Below are 16,664 nucleotides of genomic sequence, written 5' to 3' on the forward strand. Positions count from 1 at the left end.
AAGACAGGGAACATAGCACTTGAAAACTATTCCGTATGGGAAAGAGTGCTGCAGCGTCTGGCATGCTGTCACTTTCAAATGTTATTCCTTTTTTTGTTTGGTTCCTTTGCTAGCCATGTTGGAGATGATCTGTGCTTTCCTAAAACAAACTGAACTCTTCACAATTATAAATACCTCAACTTCCCCATTAGCCATGGTATAATTCATCATGGTGGGAATGCCCTGGAGAGATTGTCAAATAAAAGCAAAAATCAAAATTCCTTTACAAATAATTCAGAATGCCCCAGTTTCATGTGCATGAAAATTCTGGTCGAGGTACAGTCACATGACTACTATGTGCCAGTGATTTGCTAACCTACCACCTCATCTATCAGAAGCATGGATAACTCAGTATTATAATTGCATTTCAGAAAACTTCTCTTAATAATGTTGGCAGCTTCAGCAAAATTTTCCTTTAGTGCATCATTTGATTATCCTGCTACCATTGTATTTAATCAGATATTGTGAACTGAAGCTGCATAAACCACAGCAGCCAGAGAAAGCCCTAAGTGCAGTCAATGGTTAATTAAATTCCAAGTTCTGAGAGAGAGTATGAAGGTGTCTTTTATACTGACACTAATGTATGGATATCCTTTATTCATTCTAAACATTAAGCAACTGCAGTCAGTTTCATTGTTGTATTTTAATTCATAAATAATTTCAATGTAACTTTTTGTTAAATTTTCATTATAAGGTCACTTTTCCATTTGCAGTTGTAAAGTCTCCTTGGAATTTAGAGTTCTCCTTGTTACTTTAAGAAATTCTTTTTCGATGTACAGGTAACAAAAAGTGGAATCAAAATTAAAGAAAGGAAAAAACAATGTTAACTTGCTCTTTTTTCTACATGAGTGTATAATCTGGCATGTTTCCTTTCTAGGTACTGCAATGAGTATCTTCAATGTGCTCCGCACACATTCTGGACTCCTTGGGGTCCTTGGGAACGCTGTACTGCACAATGTGGGGGAGGAGTTCAAGCTCGGAGAAGAACGTGTCAGAATGGTGATGACTGTCCAGGTTGTAATGTGGTGAGTTTATCATAATAACATCAAAAGTATAACCAAAGGATATTTGCATCTTTTCAAAAGCATTGAAATGATGTACTTAAATGAAAATTTTCAGGTCAATTACTCTAAATGTCAAGCATTCTGTTGCCAGAATATAGACTTAATGTAAGCAAATATTGTGCTTTAAATTGAGTGCAAAGCTAAAATCTTTCCAACATCACATCTTGTACAGAATATGCCACAGTGTGAAAAATTGAGGTGTCAGCTGAACTAATTCCAACTAAATAAAAATTACACAGCTGTTAGAAGGATTTATAATTTGATTCAACAGATACAGCCAGTGTCTCCTTAAGACCATATTCTTTTGAAATAGCAACATGCAGGTAGTCCGCAACTTGTGACTGTAACGGGGACCAAAGGATTGGTTGTAACTCGGGTTGATCAAAAGTTGGGGAACTGGACCTCGGGCTGCTGCTGGGAAATGGCGATTTCGGGCAGCTGGGTGGATGGGGATCTCGGGCTGCCGATGGGGAATGGGGACTTGAGACTGCTGCCGGGAGTGGGGACCACTGTATACAGTACTTTTAATACAAATTATGAACTTGTACAGTAGTTTTAATAAATATTTTTACAATTTTGGTCATATGAGCCGGTGGACATAACTCGCGTAGGTTAGAAGTCGAGGACAACCTGTAATTGAAATTTATAAGTTCAGTTTCATTTATTTTCTCACCTAATCTCACAGACCGTGTGGATGCTTGAACAGACTTTGAATAGCTCAGCCTGTTTTGGGCTGGTGATTCATTTTGTGAGCTTTGGTGACCATTTGCTGGCCATTTATTGGCCATATCTGTGATGGAATGCTGTGGTCTCTGCAGATCTTGAGCTGGCTTGTATTGACTTTCATTTAGCGTAGGTTCAAAAGCAAAATCTTCAAGCAACCTATCATGAATAAATTAATAAATTAGAATTAAATAACTGCTTTAACAGGTTGGAAAAGAAGTGGGGATACAAGAGGACTGAATATACTGGAATCTGGTGCAAAAAAAACAAAACTGCTAGAGGAACACTTTGGGTTGAGCACCATCTGTGGAGACAGAGGGATGGTTGGCATTTCAGATCAGGTCAGTATAAGGAGATAAGGGAGATGGGTGAGGAGGGTACTGAGTAGGGGATAGGTAGAACCAGGTGAGGTGGAAGATGAGGTGCAGATAGAGCCAGGTGGGGAAGCAGAAGGTAGAGGTAGGGGACTGCAGAACCGGATGGGGGGTGGGTATGTGTTAGGGGGAATAAGCTAGATTGGCAAATATAAATGGGAAAGGTGAACAAAGTATGAGAGGACCTTGTGGAGAAGTGGAAGGTTTCACAGTGAATAGGTTACCTGAAATTACAAAATTCAACATTCCTACCATTGAAGTGTATGTAACTCAAAAGGAATGCAAGACTTTGTTCTTGTTTGTGTTTGCTTTCATTATGGCAGTAGAGAAGGCTGAGGATGGACAAGTTGGTGGGGGAACGGAAAGAGGAATTAAAATGGTATTAAATGGCTGTGCTCTACAAAAACGTTGTCAATACATGGACTTTATGTTGAGGAGGCTACGTAGAGCATCAAATGCAGTAGATGAGGTGGGTGCAGGTGAATCTGCCTCATCTGGAAGAGCCTGGAATATGAAGTTATTATATCTCTTCCCTCCTTCAATTTTATGACGAAGTGCAAAATTGTGGAAAGAAGAAATGTTTCAATTATAAAGACTTTAAATAAAGTATATTAGAAGCAAAGCGGTAGCTAAGGAGAGAATTGGGGCCAATGGAACCAATGAGGAAATCTTTTTGTGGAGCCAAGGGACATCATGGAGTCCTGAATCATCGATATCCATTATGGAGTAGGATATGGAGAATGGACAGTTAGGGATAATCTCTGCTAACATTCTGGAATGTTTGTATTGGAAGGAGGAAATTTTTAAGATGTTGGTGCACATTATTATGGATAAATCCTCAGGGCCTAACAGGATCTAAAACAGGATGCTATGGAAAGTAAGAGAAGTCATAGATGGATGCCTAATGGAGCCTCTGATAGTGCACCAGGTGAGTGGTGCAAGCCAGGAAACTACCTCTCAACAGTAGTAGGGAAATTGTTGAAAAACAATTAAGGGGTAATCTGTGTTCACATGGATAAGTAGATATTGATTAGTGGGAGCCAGCATGGCTTTGTACAGGGGAAATCCTAAAATATGATCGAGTTCTTTGAGGAAGTAACTAAGAACATTGTTGAAAAACCTTAGCAAGGCTTTTGATAAGATCCTGCATGGTCGGCTGATCCTGAAGGTTAAAGCACATGAGATTTAAGCTTTGTTGGCAAACTGGATTTCAGGTAGAGGGTAGTGGTGGAGGTTTGCTTTTCTGATTCTAAGTTTTTAACTAGTGGTATACCACAGGGATAGGTGCTGGATAGGTTTAGGACTTGAATAGTAAATGTGTTGAAGACAAAAGCTGGTGGAACCATACATAGTGAAGTAAGTTGACCAAGAATACAATGGGATATCATCTGGAAAGTTGGACACAGTGATGACAGAAATTAACCCAGAAAATTGTGAGGGAATGTATTTTGCTATGTTGAATACTGGCAAAACATATAGAGTGCAGTGTCCTCTGTAATGTTTGGGACAAATATGCTTTTTTTCCTTTATTTGTCCCTGTGCTGCACAGCTTTAAATTTGTAATCAAACAATTCATGTGATTAAAGTGCACATTCCAGATTTTATTCAGGACATTTGTGTATATTTTGGTTTGACCATGTAGTAATTACAACACTTTTTATTCATAGTTCCCTCAATTCAGGGCACCATAATGTTTGGGACATTTGGCTTCACAGGTGTTTGTGAGTACTTGGGTGTGCTTAATTGCTTTATTGGTGCAGGTAGAAGAGAGCTAGACTGGCTTCTAAGCTTTTGATCACCTTTGAAGTCTGTAGTTCCTATTTTTCACAAGGACCAGAGTTGTGCCAGTGAAAGTCAAAGAGGACATGATGAGACTGAAAAACAACAATAAAACAATAAGAGACATCGCCCAAACTTTGGGATTACCAAAATCAACACTTTGGAATATCATTAAGAAGAAAGAGCGTACTGGTGAGCTCAGCATTCACAAAAGGACTAGTAGGCCAAGAAGATCTCCACTGCTGATAACAGAATTCTCATCATAATGAAGAAAAAGAAAATCCCCAAATGCCTGTCTGACAGATCAAAAATGTCCTTCAGGATGCTGGTGTGGATGTGCTAATGTCTACTGTCCGCAGAAAACTTCATAAACAGAAATACAGAGGCTACACTGCAAGATGCAAACCAGTAGTTAGCCTCAGAAACAGGATGGCCTGATTACAGTTTTCCAAGAAGTATTTAAAAGTGCCTGCAAAATTCTGGAAAATTGTCTTGTGGACAGATTAGACCAAGATTAACCTGTATCAGAGTGATAGCAAGAGCAGTGTGGAGGCGTAAAGGAACTGCCCAAGATCCAAAACATTCCACCTCATCTATGAAACCTGTGACTTGGGCACGTTTGGCTGCCACAGGTACTGGTGCATCTGTTACTAATGATGTAACTGCTGATGGCAATATGAATTCTGAAGTGTCTAGAAACCTCTCATTTGTCCAAGTTTGAACAAATGGCTCCAAATTCATTGGACAGTGTGTCATCCTACAGCAAGACAATGATCCCAAGCATACTGCTAAAGTATACAAAAGAGGTATGGTTGCCACAAGGCTCGCACCACTAGATTCAGGGTCAGCTGCTACCCCTCCACCATAATAAATTTAATCAAGAACTCATTTAAGGCTTCTTACTTCTGCATTTTGTTGCTTGTTTTTTCCCCCCTCTCTGGATTGCAATCAGTGGTTTAGATTTGTTTTTGTTTACAGTTTTACTTTTGTACAACCAATAAGTGGTGATTCTGCCTGGCCTGCAGGAAAAGAATCTCAGGGTTATATCTAATGTCATGTATGTACTCTGACAATCTAAGTAAATGCATATTGGTGAGATCTCTACCTCCACCCTTCCTCCATTTTTTTGTGCCCACCCACAAACTAAAGCCCGTATGACTTTCAATCCAATGTGACTTAATGTCAGGGTTGACTTCATTCTTGAATGCCTATCAGTTTCCAAGTCTAGTTGGAATATATTATTCCTTTTTATGAACCTACTTCAAAGCGAGTGTTAAAACAGAGATGACCCTGTGAATGTATAGAGATTTGTTTCTGCGGATCTAAGGGATTTTGGAAATGTAATCTGTCAGGTCTCGGACCACAAAAGACTCAATATAAATAAATATGAAATAATTGGTGAAAATAACAACTGAGTAAAAGAGACCTCTCTTTCCAAAGCATAATTTCACTAGACAGAAATTGTGCTCATGTAAAGTGCAGATGTTGCATAGTGCCAAATAATTGTGTCAAACATACTGCTTTTTGAGAAGAGGTAAGCATTTCACAAACATTCTAAGTGGATTTTAACAACCATTACATTTCAATGCCTTTTATTTGTACAGTATATGGTTACGTACAAGTTCAATTCTGGTGTTTGGACCCAGAATTTTTTTTTTTACTTAAATTAGTTTTATTAATCTTATTAAAAGCAGATAGTTCAGTGTGAAGTGTTATTTTTTCCAGATTAAAATTTAGATCAGATACTATTTATTGTCATGTAATAGAGCAGAAATGTAATATTACACAAAATTGCCTTTAGTCTGCCATAAGGCAGACAAAGATTCACCTTTGCTGTAGAAGAATAAATGAATATGTAATGATGATGGTTTCAGACAAAAAAACCCAGATTTTAGCTTCTAATTTGTATTTGCTTGAGGCGAGTAAAACCAATCTGATGCTGGGATCATGACCTCAAATATGTGTGAGGCAGGGTATGACAGGGTTATTATTAGGATCATTGACTTTTTAATAGTTTGCTTAAAGTAACATTTTAATATTATTTAAATAACCCATTCCCCTCCAGTTCTATAACTAGAATGAAGCCTATATTTTAGATTTGCTCAACAAGTATCAGAATTGTTGCACATTCTTTATGTTTAAAGTGATCAATATCAACCATATTCGTGTTCTCTATTTGAATCCTGTTTTGGAGAAATATACCAAATGTGCAAAACTCACCCATTGGTGCCTTTTTTTAATAATGTTTCTAACTTTTATTGTGCAAAAAAAAAATTAATTTTGCTCATTTTGTTTTAATTTATGTGTAGGAATATCAACTTTGTAATACTAACCTCTGTCCAGAACTGAAAAAGACTACTCCTTGGACCCCTTGGATGCCTGTTAACATCTCAGACAATGGAGGTCATTATGAGCAGAGATTTAGGTACACGTGCAAGGCTCGCTTACCTGACCCAAACTTGTTAGATGTTGGTCGTCAACGGATAGAGATGCGCTACTGCTCCAGTGATGGATCAACAGGCTGTTCTGCAGGTGGTGAGTGGACAACAGAAATTTGGATTTTAGGGAAGTTAAATAATTACAAGTCTTCAAACAATTGGGAACATTATTTATTGTCCCTGAGTTAATAAAATATATATATCTATAGATATATAGATATATCTATAGATATATCTATATAGATAAATAGATATATCTATATCTATATCTATATATCTATATAGATAAATAGATATCTATATCTATATAGATATATAGATATATCTATGTAGAGATATATATATTCCCCCCCCCCACAGCCCATTGATGTAAACATGTAAACATCCCAAGTAGAAGGTTAGCATAGAGTTTCAGACACCAGAGCTCATACCAAACTAAAGGCCTTTTCAATATAGCTATTGAATGTGCTCATAACATTTCTCTGCTTTTTATTTTAAAAGGGGGAACTTATCTATTAATGAATGCATTTTTAAAAATAGCTGCAGGTATATTATGCAAAAACATGATTTTACTGCTAATTAGGCCAAATATTTTTGGACACATGTTAAACAAAATATTGACAGTTTTAACAAAATTGATTCAAGGGCATTTGCAAAAATAAGTTGATAGATGATTTTCTAATGTTGCTTCACGTTGTTGCATTCTTCAGGATCATTGTCAACAGAAAGCAGACTGAGAATCTTATTCACTAGAGACTTCAGACAAATGTACTTCATTCATTTTTGAGTATGATGAATTATTAAATTACCAAGTAGAGAACTGAAAACATTAAAGATTTACAACTCATATCCTTCATCTAATTGGGTATTTTGTATTTGTGAAAGCAAACCAGACAACTAAAGTACAACCTAGGGAATATTACAATCCAAGCCTAGTTTATATCCAGTAGGATCAAATGGATAGAAATAAACAGTGAAAATTTCTGCTTTTCCTTCTGACCCAGAATAATTGAGGCCCGAGGACAATTGTAGCAATATATCATCAATTTGGCTGAACTTAGCTAACTCAAGACAGGGTATTAACCGAGACTGGAACCAGATTGGCACCCACAAGTATGCTCTGCATAAAATTATCTATGCAAACTCCATTTGCACTGTCTTTATGACTTAGCTTTGATATTGGAAATTGTCGATTTACCAAAATATACACTGGCTGGAGGAAATATTAAGAAGATGTTAGTTATGGGAAAATTGATTTGCAGTGTGGGTAGTCAAACAAAAAACCTGAATAGACCATATAAGGAACAAATTGTGAAAGTAATTTTCCAGAACTGACACTAAGAATAAAGTTTTGCAGAAACAATATGAGAAAAAGCACTTAAAAAAACACAAAACGGAGTGAGTAGTTAGAGTTTGGGATTCCCTGCCAAAGTGAAGTAGTGAAACATTCAATAGGAATCTGACGAGGTGTGAAAAATAGAAGGAATTCTGGAGCTATCTGGACTGGTTATGGTAGGGATCAGCGGGATTACTGTTACATAGATTTTGCAGATGGGAATCTGGGTTGTCTGAACCTCACTGTACATGCATTGTGGCACAAACATGAACATTACATGTGTTGAGCAGAGATTAGATATTCGAATTATAATTTCATAACAATACACTACCTGTACCTATTTCCTACACATGGGGTTGTGACGCTGATTGGCTAAAAGTTCCATGGTGAATTCCCGTACAGTACACAAAAGTGTTGGAGAAACTCAGCAGGTCATACAGCATCCAGGAGGTCATACAGGAAGAAAAGCAATCTGATGGGAGCTTCATTAGGAATCTGGAAAAAAACAGGTAACGTCCTGAATAAAATGTGATGGAGGGGGGAAGAGGAGAGGAGGGAGGAAGGGGAAGGGGTAATAGGTGGATATCGGTTATATGGTTGGGAAACAAAAAACAGGAACTGAGAAGTGATGGGGAAGAGAACAGTGAGCTAAGATAGGAGAAGGAAGGGGGTGGTGAGGTGGCTTTGTTAATGGGAAATTGTGTCTCATGAACTTATTTGAGTATTTTTAAGAAGTGATTGAAGGCAGGATGTTGGACATCAGGGAGGACTGACAAAACGTTCCATGGTAACTTGGTCTGGAAGGTCAGATTGCATGGGATCCAAGGTGATCTATCCAGTGGATAAAGAATTAGTTTAATGATAGGAGGCAGAGTGCAGTAGTGGAGGATTGTTACTTGGATTGGAGGCTTGTGACCAGTGGAATGGCAAAGTACTGAATCTTTGGCTTGGCTTCGCGGACGAAGATTTATGGAGGGGGTAAATGTCCACGTCAGCTGCAGGCTCGTTTGTGGCTGACAAGTCCGATGCGGGACAGGCAGACACAGTTGCAGCGGAAAATTGGTTGGTTGGGGTTGGATGTTGGGTTTTTCCTCCTTTGCCTTTTGTCAGTGAGGTGGGCTCTGCGGTCTTCTTCAAAGGAGGTTGCTGCCCGCTGAACTGTGAGGCGCCAAGATGCACGGTTTGAGGCAATATCAGCCCACTGGCGGTGGTCAATGTGGCAGGCACCAACAGATTTCTTTAGGCAGTCCTTGTACCTTTTCTTTGGTGCACCTCTGTCACGGTGGCCAGTGGAGAGCTCGCCATATAACACGATCTTGGGAAGGCGATGGTCCTCCATTCTGGAGACGTGACCCACCCAGCGCAGCTGGATCTTCAGCAGCGTGGACTCGATGCTGTCGACCTCTGCCATCTCGAGTACTTCGACGTTAGGGATGAAAGCGCTCCAATGAATGTTGAGGATGGAGTGGAGACAACGCTGGTATATTAACAATTTGGATCACAAGGTTGGTAGTATGATAAGCAAGTTTGTGGATTGCACCAAAATTAGTAGTATAATCAGTAAGACAAAGGAGACGATTTTGAGGAGAGTGGGCAGAGTTCACCCCACTGACCAGATAAATGTTGCTGAAGTCAAAAGAGTAGATAGCTTCAAGTTCTTAGGAATAAACGCATCCAGTGACCTAACTTTGGACAAACACATTGGTGCGACAGTCAAGAAAGCACACCAAAGCCTTTACTTGCGCTTCTACTGGAACAAGGACACCACACCTCCAAAGCTAATGGATGGGTACAATAATAAATCAAAAAGGAGAATTGTATCAGTTTGTGATACCATGGCTCAGAATAGATATATGGGCCTTAAAGCATTCTATCTATCCTTTAGATTTATGGCTTTATCCAGAAAACTACCCTCAGTGATTTGTAGCAGTACCTCTCGTTCCACAGCCAGGCTGTTCTGTTAAAGTGCTTCTGTCAATGCAGTACTTTTTAGGCCAGTATCTTATGTCTGGAAAGTTTCCATGTAGGAAATTTCACTTAACTCCCAACGAATAGAGAAGATTTTTATATGATTTAAAATGGTAGACCTTCCATCTGAATACCAAGACTTGGCTGCAACTTTATTTATCCACTAAGTCCTCTAAGTTCAGCATTCCCATAAACATCCAGCAGTGATATAGTTTTCTACGTTACCTGTGCTGTGTGATGGATTTTCCTTGAAGACCAACAGGATTGCAAGTTTTCCAAGACTTTCTATCAAGAAATCTGTCTATTGGTCCTGTACCATGTAAAACCTGGCTCAAATATAGCACTTTTATTGAAATCAATGGGGCAAAAGTTGTCAGGGGAATCTTAAGTAGACTTTGATTAACTTAATTCTCTTAACTTGTATATACTTAATTGTTTAGTGTGTGTTTAACTTTTAAGTTTAAAATTAGTTCAAATTTTAAAATGTGTTTTAATGCTATCATATTTTTGAAATTTGTTAAAAATCTGCTCCCATACAATATTAAGTCTGCCACCATTTGTTTTTTTTAAATGGGTAAGCAATTGTATTTTTGATTTTTGCTTCTATGACTTTAACCCTTGTTTCCAAAAGGGTATTCTGGAAGCATCTTGCGGTTTGGGAGATTTTCTGCTTACACAGTCAATGGGGCTTGGTCTGCTTGGCTGCCATGGACACAGTGTAGCAGAGATTGCAGCCGAGGAATTCGCAGTCGCAAACGAATGTGCAATAATCCTGAGCCAAGGAATGGAGGACTTCCTTGCCTGGGACAACCTGTTGATTACCAGGAGTGCAATATCATGCCTTGTCCAGGTACATGCTGGTTCTCTGCTACCTTAAAATAATCTGTACAAAAGTGCACAAATTGCTGTTTGTCAAGTGAACTGAACATTTTCTAGCCTTGGTGATAATGCACTTTTTCCTGCATATCATGTGTGCAGAGATGAAAGATGAGAAACAGTAAAAGATATGTACATTATAAACATTGCCAAATGTTATTATACATTTATATTCTCCTTTCTAATCACAAGAGAACTGTAGGTTTATATGTAATAGTTGTGTGACAAAATACTTCACATTTTACCATGCCCACCTCCAATATCCTGAAAAGACGTACACTTTTATACATGTTAGATATGTGACAGATTATGCAAACCTTGCTGGGTTTCCAATTCTGAGTCTTAATCTTAACCTGCAATCAGATGAGTTACTTGTTCATGCAAAGGTAGAATAAAACAAAGATTCTTGCATTTGCCAATACATTGCAGTTATTAAACTATTTTCAGGAGACAGCAAAGCTTCTATTTATTTTGAATTATAGATAACATAATTAATATCCTGTGGATTATAATATTTACTTAGTGACAGATTGACCCATCAAATCTACCTTTATATGACATTTCTTTAATTTTCCCTGAAATCAAAAATGCTCTTGCCTATTAATAGTTTGATTAATGAGTCTGATAACTGATGTTTCTCCCATGCCCTAAAATAGTCTGAAATTCTTCCAATTTGCAGATGGTCTGAGCCTGACAGCGCATGAGACCATGGACAGACATGTCAGCAAGGGGATGGAATAGGGAATTGAAATGGGTGACAGGGGCGTGGCAAGATGGCATAAGGATCAGACGTGTAATCCCTGCCCTCTCTGGTCAGATTTTTAAATGCCCATTTTTTTAACCCTTTATTTTTAATTTTAAAACTTTAATTTTTAGTTTGATATTTTGGTGAGCTATTATGGCTACTAATGTTAAAAAAAAACTAAGTCTCAGTTACAAAAGAAAATACAGTTTCGAAGTGCAGAAGAATTGGGGCCTAAACAACCTTGAACAGTCTCGGATCCGTTTTCAGCAATCCCCAAGCCTCAACGATCGCCGGTGGGGACAAAACCTAAGGTAACAGTTACTCACCAGTCTCAACATGGCGCTGGTTCAACCTGTTCTGCGGAGGAAGGAGCGCACTCCTGAGAAATTGGGCAGGACTCTGGAGGCTTGCTACAAAGAACTTTCCCGTTGGAAGAGACGGGAGTGCGGAGGAAGAAGATCCCGACGGCAGACATGCAGTCTGCAGCGACTATGCGCTTGGGTGGCACTGTCAACTACGGAGATTTCCGTAATTTTATTAAAAAATGGTCTGCGGGGGGACGACAACAACGACCCCCTGAGGAAGTCGGGGAGTCCTCGTTGGGTGTCCAAACCTGCAGCAAAACGATCAGAATGCTACCTTTTGAAGAGGAACAAGAAGAGGACTTACCACTGTACAGGAAATGGAAGAAGAACTGGAAGAAAATGAGTTACAAATTATGGAACCGGATCCTGCATTCCAAACTGCACTTCAGCCTGTTTATATGATGCTTGAAGGTATTGCTTCTTATCTGGATATTATTACTTGTCAATTGAATCAGGTGGTTCAAATGAATACTGATATAATTTCAGACTTAAATGTGGTTAAGGCAGAAGTTAAAGAAAACTGGGAAAAATTCAAAAAATTTGAAGCTTCTTTTTCTGAATGTAAACAACAGGTACAATCCAATACAGAAACAATAGTGAAGGTGGAAAAATCAGGTAAAGGTTTAGGAGCCCGGGAAAAAGAGTTAACAAGAAAAATGGACTATTTGGAAAATCAAAGCAGAAGAAATAATGTGAAAATTGTGGGTTTGCCAGAAGGTATAGAAGGTCAAGATCCTGTTAAATTTTTTCCAAATTGGATTCCCCAAATGTTGGGGGAAGAGTCCTTTCCTGATGGATTGGTATTGGAAAGAGCACATAGAGCTTTAAGAAGACCACCTTTATCCGGTCAGCTGCCAAGAGCTGTGATAGTTCGTTGTTTGAATTGTTTGGACAGGGAGACAATTCTTCGACTTGCAGTTCAAAATGCAAGACAAAGGCAAGTCCCAATGATGGTTCAGAATAGTAGAGTTTTCTTCTATCCTGATTTGTGTCAAGTTATTATCAGACGCCTACGTGAATTTAATTCAGTTAAAGATGTTTTATAGCGTAAAGGTTGCAAATTTGCTTTTCGTTATTCTGCTTTGTTGAAAGTGTTTTATGGAAACTATCAGTTTTAATTCTTTGAGAGTGAGCATGAGGCAATGGTTTTTGCTAATTCATTACCAGATGTCAGAGGACAAAGAAAGAGTCCACCATTATCTCCTAAAAGAAAACCTGATGGACTTGGAAACGGACAAAATGGCAGAAATGGAAAGGATGGGAATGGGAAGAATCGGAAGGGAAAGAGTTCATCTACTCTTGAAACTAGTTCACCATCTGGACTGGAATCTTAAAGCTGAAAATTTTTTTTGAAATTTTTTTTGTAATATGTTAATATTTCTGACTGGGTGGCTGGGGAGGAGGGGATTGCACTAACTTCTTTGTTAGTCATCAGTCACTAGTGGATTATCCACACCCAGTTTTTTTTTAGGGAGTTATTACCTTTTGGTAGTTTTTTTTTGTTTTTTTATTAACGAATACTATTTCTATTTGGAGGGCCTATATATTTTATTTGAAAATTTTTCTTTTTTCTTTTTTTTGTTATTATTAATTTTGTGACTATTTTTGGTATTTAGTAATTTTGAAATTTGCCACCTTTAATGTTCAAGGATTAAATAATCTGATCAAGCGTAAGCGAGTTTTGGCTTACATTAAAAAGATGGAGATTGATACTGCTTTTTTACAGGAGACACATTTGAATGAAAAAGAAAATTACAATCAATGGAAATGAATGCTGGACGTATTCTTAAGTTGAATTGTAAGATTTTTAATGAATTTTGGACTTTACTTAATATTTATGCACCGAATGTGGATGATGAAGTATTTATTTCGGATGCATTTTTGCTTTTGGGACAAGCTAATGAAAATGTTTTGGTTGGAGGAGATTTTAATTGTGTTTTGGAACCTTTACTAGATAAATTTCCAAAAAATGTTAAAAAATCTAAAATGGCAATTCAAATTCGAGCTTTGATGAAAGATTTTAATTTAGTAGATATCTGGCGACGTCTTAACCCAACAGAGAAGAATTTTTCTTTTTATTCATTAAGACATGAATCTTTTTCTAGAATTGATTTTTTTTAATATCGGCACATTTACAGGGGAAAATATTGCAAGCAGAATATAAAAGTCGGGTAATTTGTTGTATTTTACTTAGGAGAGTTCTGAAAAAGTTTGTGTAGCTTCAATACAATATTGTTAAAAAACAAGTGGAATTTATTGAATTTGTTAAGAAACAAATCAATCTTTTTTTGTTCAGAGTAAATTTATATTGTGAGAAGCTATGAAAGCTTATTTGAGAGGTCAAATAATTAGTTATACTTCTAAGGTTAAAAATAACTATTTGACTGAGAGTCTTGAATTAGAGAAGCAGATTGATCAATTAGAAAAAGAATTTCAGAGAGATGCGACAGAAAATCAGAAGATAGAGTTATCTAGATTGAAATTGAAATATAATACGTTGTAATCTTATCAATGAATGCTTGGTTAATAGATCTAATCAACGGTATTATGAATGGGGTGAGAAAGCACATAAGGTACTTGCATGGCAGTTAAAGAAAGAACTGGTATCAAGGGTTATTAATGCAGTTAGACAGAATTTGATTATTACTTACAAACCTCGTGAGATTACTGATGAGTTTTATTCATTTTATAAGAAATTATATACTTCTGAGGAAAAACAGGAGAACGGTTCGATTGACTCTTTTTTATCGGTGTTGAAATTACCGGTATTAGGAGAAGAAGACATATTGGAGCTGGAGGCTCCTTTGAATGATTTGGAAATTAAATCAGCCATGTTGGAAATGCCGAGTGGAAAATCACCTGGTGATGATGGGTTTTCGGTTGAATTTTATAAGGTATTTTATGATGATTTATCTACAATGTTTGGAGATGTGTTACGACAGATTAAAGAACATTACGATTTACCTGAATCATGCTCTAGTGCCTTAATTACTGTAATTCCTAAGAAGGATAGAGACCCGTAAAGGTGTCTTCATATAGACCAATTTCTTTGTTGAATGTAGACTATAAAATGATAGCTAACGTATTAGCGAATTGATTGATTAAATTTTTACCTAAGTTGATACATTTTGATCAAATAGGTTTTATAAAGAATAGGTATGCTTCAGATAATATTCTTCGAATAATTAGTAATTAAATCTCGAAAAAAATTCTCATTAAGTAAGCACGGAATTGATTGAAACAAAATTGGAAGAGTAAATACTATTAAAATGAATATTTTTCCACGTATACAATATTTGTTTCAATCAATTCCGTGCTTACTTAATAAGAATTTTTTTGAGATTTAAATAAAATGGTTAGGGAATTTTTATGGAAGGGTAAATTTCCAAGAGTAGTTTTGAATAAGTTAACCTGGAAATATGCATTACGCTTACCACATTTTAAAAATTATTATGAGGCAGCTCAATTTAAATTTATTAGTTTATTAATGGACTTGGAACGGCCCCTGAGTTGGGCTAAAATTGAGATGGCAAATATTTCTGAATTTGAAACACATCAATTTTTGTTTTGGTGGAATTTAAATTTATTTCAACAATATAATGTGCTTATACTAAAACATTTAATGAAGTTATGGATGAGGAAAAATAGAATGATAGGTTCTAAGGGTAAATTACTGACTTTAACACCGTTATATAATAACCAACTTATTCCTTTTCCAATGTATAATCAATACTTATCATATTGGAAATCTAAAGGTATAAAAAACTTGGGGGATTGTTTTAAAGAAGGTCGATTTTTATCTTTTAATCAAATGAGGGAAGATTTTGGTATTAATGAAAATTCTTTATTTGTTTATTATCAACTTCGATCCCTAGTAAAACACATATTTGGTAGAAACGTGATTTTACCTGATTTGACTAAATTTGAATCTTTTCTTGTGACTGCACCAAAGAAGGGATACATTTCATTGATGTATCAAATATTACAGGGAAGTATGGAAAAAAAGGGATGGAATAGATGTAAGATTAAATGGGAAAAGGATATTAACCTTACTTTTTCTGAGGATGACTGGTTAGATATCTGTCATGATCGTGTTACTAGATTGATAAATGTTTGTTATGCAATGGTTAATTATAATTTTTTACATCAATAGTATTTAACACCTGAAAAGTTTAAAAAAAAAATTTTAGTGAATCAGATTCTTGTTTTAGGTGCGGCAATTCGGTTGGAACTTTTTTTCATGCTGTTTGGTTATGTGTACATATACAATCTTTTTGGAAAGCAATTCAATTGTTTTTGGAATATCTGTATAAGATTAAAATACTTTTAGATCCGACAATATTTTTGTTGGGTAAGTTGAAGCCTTTGAAAGATTTGGGATTAAATAGATTTCAGATTGCTTTTGTATATTTAGCTTTATCTGTAGCAAAAAAAAATGTATAGCAAGTACATGGAAAAATGCTAATGTGATTGATATTAATAGATGGCATAATGAGATGAAAACTTGTTTAGTAATGGAAAAAATTACATATGCTTTACATGATAATTATTCTTTTTTTCTTAATAAGTGATCTTTATATTTAGAATATTTACATTTAGATTTATCTTGATTAGATTTTAGTAAATATATTTTGGTTTTCCTTTTTCTTTCTTTGGCACTCCTAAAGAGAGCTGGCTGAGAGGGGGGGGTTCTTTTCTTTTCTTTTTTTTCTCTTTTTTAAAAAGAGGGAAAAAAATTTTTGTTCAAAATGTATTTTTCTTATTGTATGTAATAACTTTGATGAACGAATAAATAAAGTTATTTTAACAAAAAAGGAATTGAAATGGGTGGCCACTGAGAGTTCCACGCTATTGTGGCAGATGGAGCCAAGGTGCTCAAAGAAGTGATCTAGTCTGGGCCCAGTATCTCCAGCGTAGAGGAGACCACAATGGGAGCATCAGATGCCATAGATAACCC

General features: G+C 36.6%; 1 protein-coding gene and 1 long non-coding RNA gene across 3 annotated transcripts in view; one reads left to right on the top strand and one right to left on the bottom strand.

Moving 5' to 3' along the window:
• The window catches only part of sema5a (sema domain, seven thrombospondin repeats (type 1 and type 1-like), transmembrane domain (TM) and short cytoplasmic domain, (semaphorin) 5A), a 189,308-nt gene that overhangs the window by 145,780 nt on the left and 26,864 nt on the right, over positions 1 to 16,664 (top strand). The window contains exons 15-18 of one of the 2 annotated variants that reach the window (XM_069913603.1): positions 917 to 1,064; positions 6,289 to 6,514; positions 10,353 to 10,571; positions 11,277 to 11,402. In XM_069913603.1, the coding sequence (XP_069769704.1) occupies positions 917 to 1,064; positions 6,289 to 6,514; positions 10,353 to 10,571; positions 11,277 to 11,338 (655 nt within the window). In that variant the 3' untranslated portion in view covers positions 11,339 to 11,402. Of the gene's footprint in view, positions 1 to 916; positions 1,065 to 6,288; positions 6,515 to 10,352; positions 10,572 to 11,276; positions 11,403 to 16,664 lie in introns of those variants that run through there. The other variant, XM_069913602.1, reaches the window with a different exon arrangement.
• LOC138751390 (uncharacterized) overlaps positions 6,434 to 16,664 on the bottom strand; it is a 79,103-nt gene continuing 68,872 nt past the window's right edge. The window contains exons 3-4 of the long non-coding RNA XR_011349887.1: positions 8,091 to 8,248; positions 6,434 to 6,505 (exon numbers count right to left, since the gene is read on the bottom strand). This is a non-coding gene — a long non-coding RNA (uncharacterized lncRNA). The remainder of the gene's footprint in view (positions 6,506 to 8,090; positions 8,249 to 16,664) is intronic.

Source organism: Narcine bancroftii, chromosome 1 (assembly GCF_036971445.1).
Source record: "Narcine bancroftii isolate sNarBan1 chromosome 1, sNarBan1.hap1, whole genome shotgun sequence".
NCBI lineage: Eukaryota > Metazoa > Chordata > Chondrichthyes > Torpediniformes > Narcinidae > Narcine > Narcine bancroftii.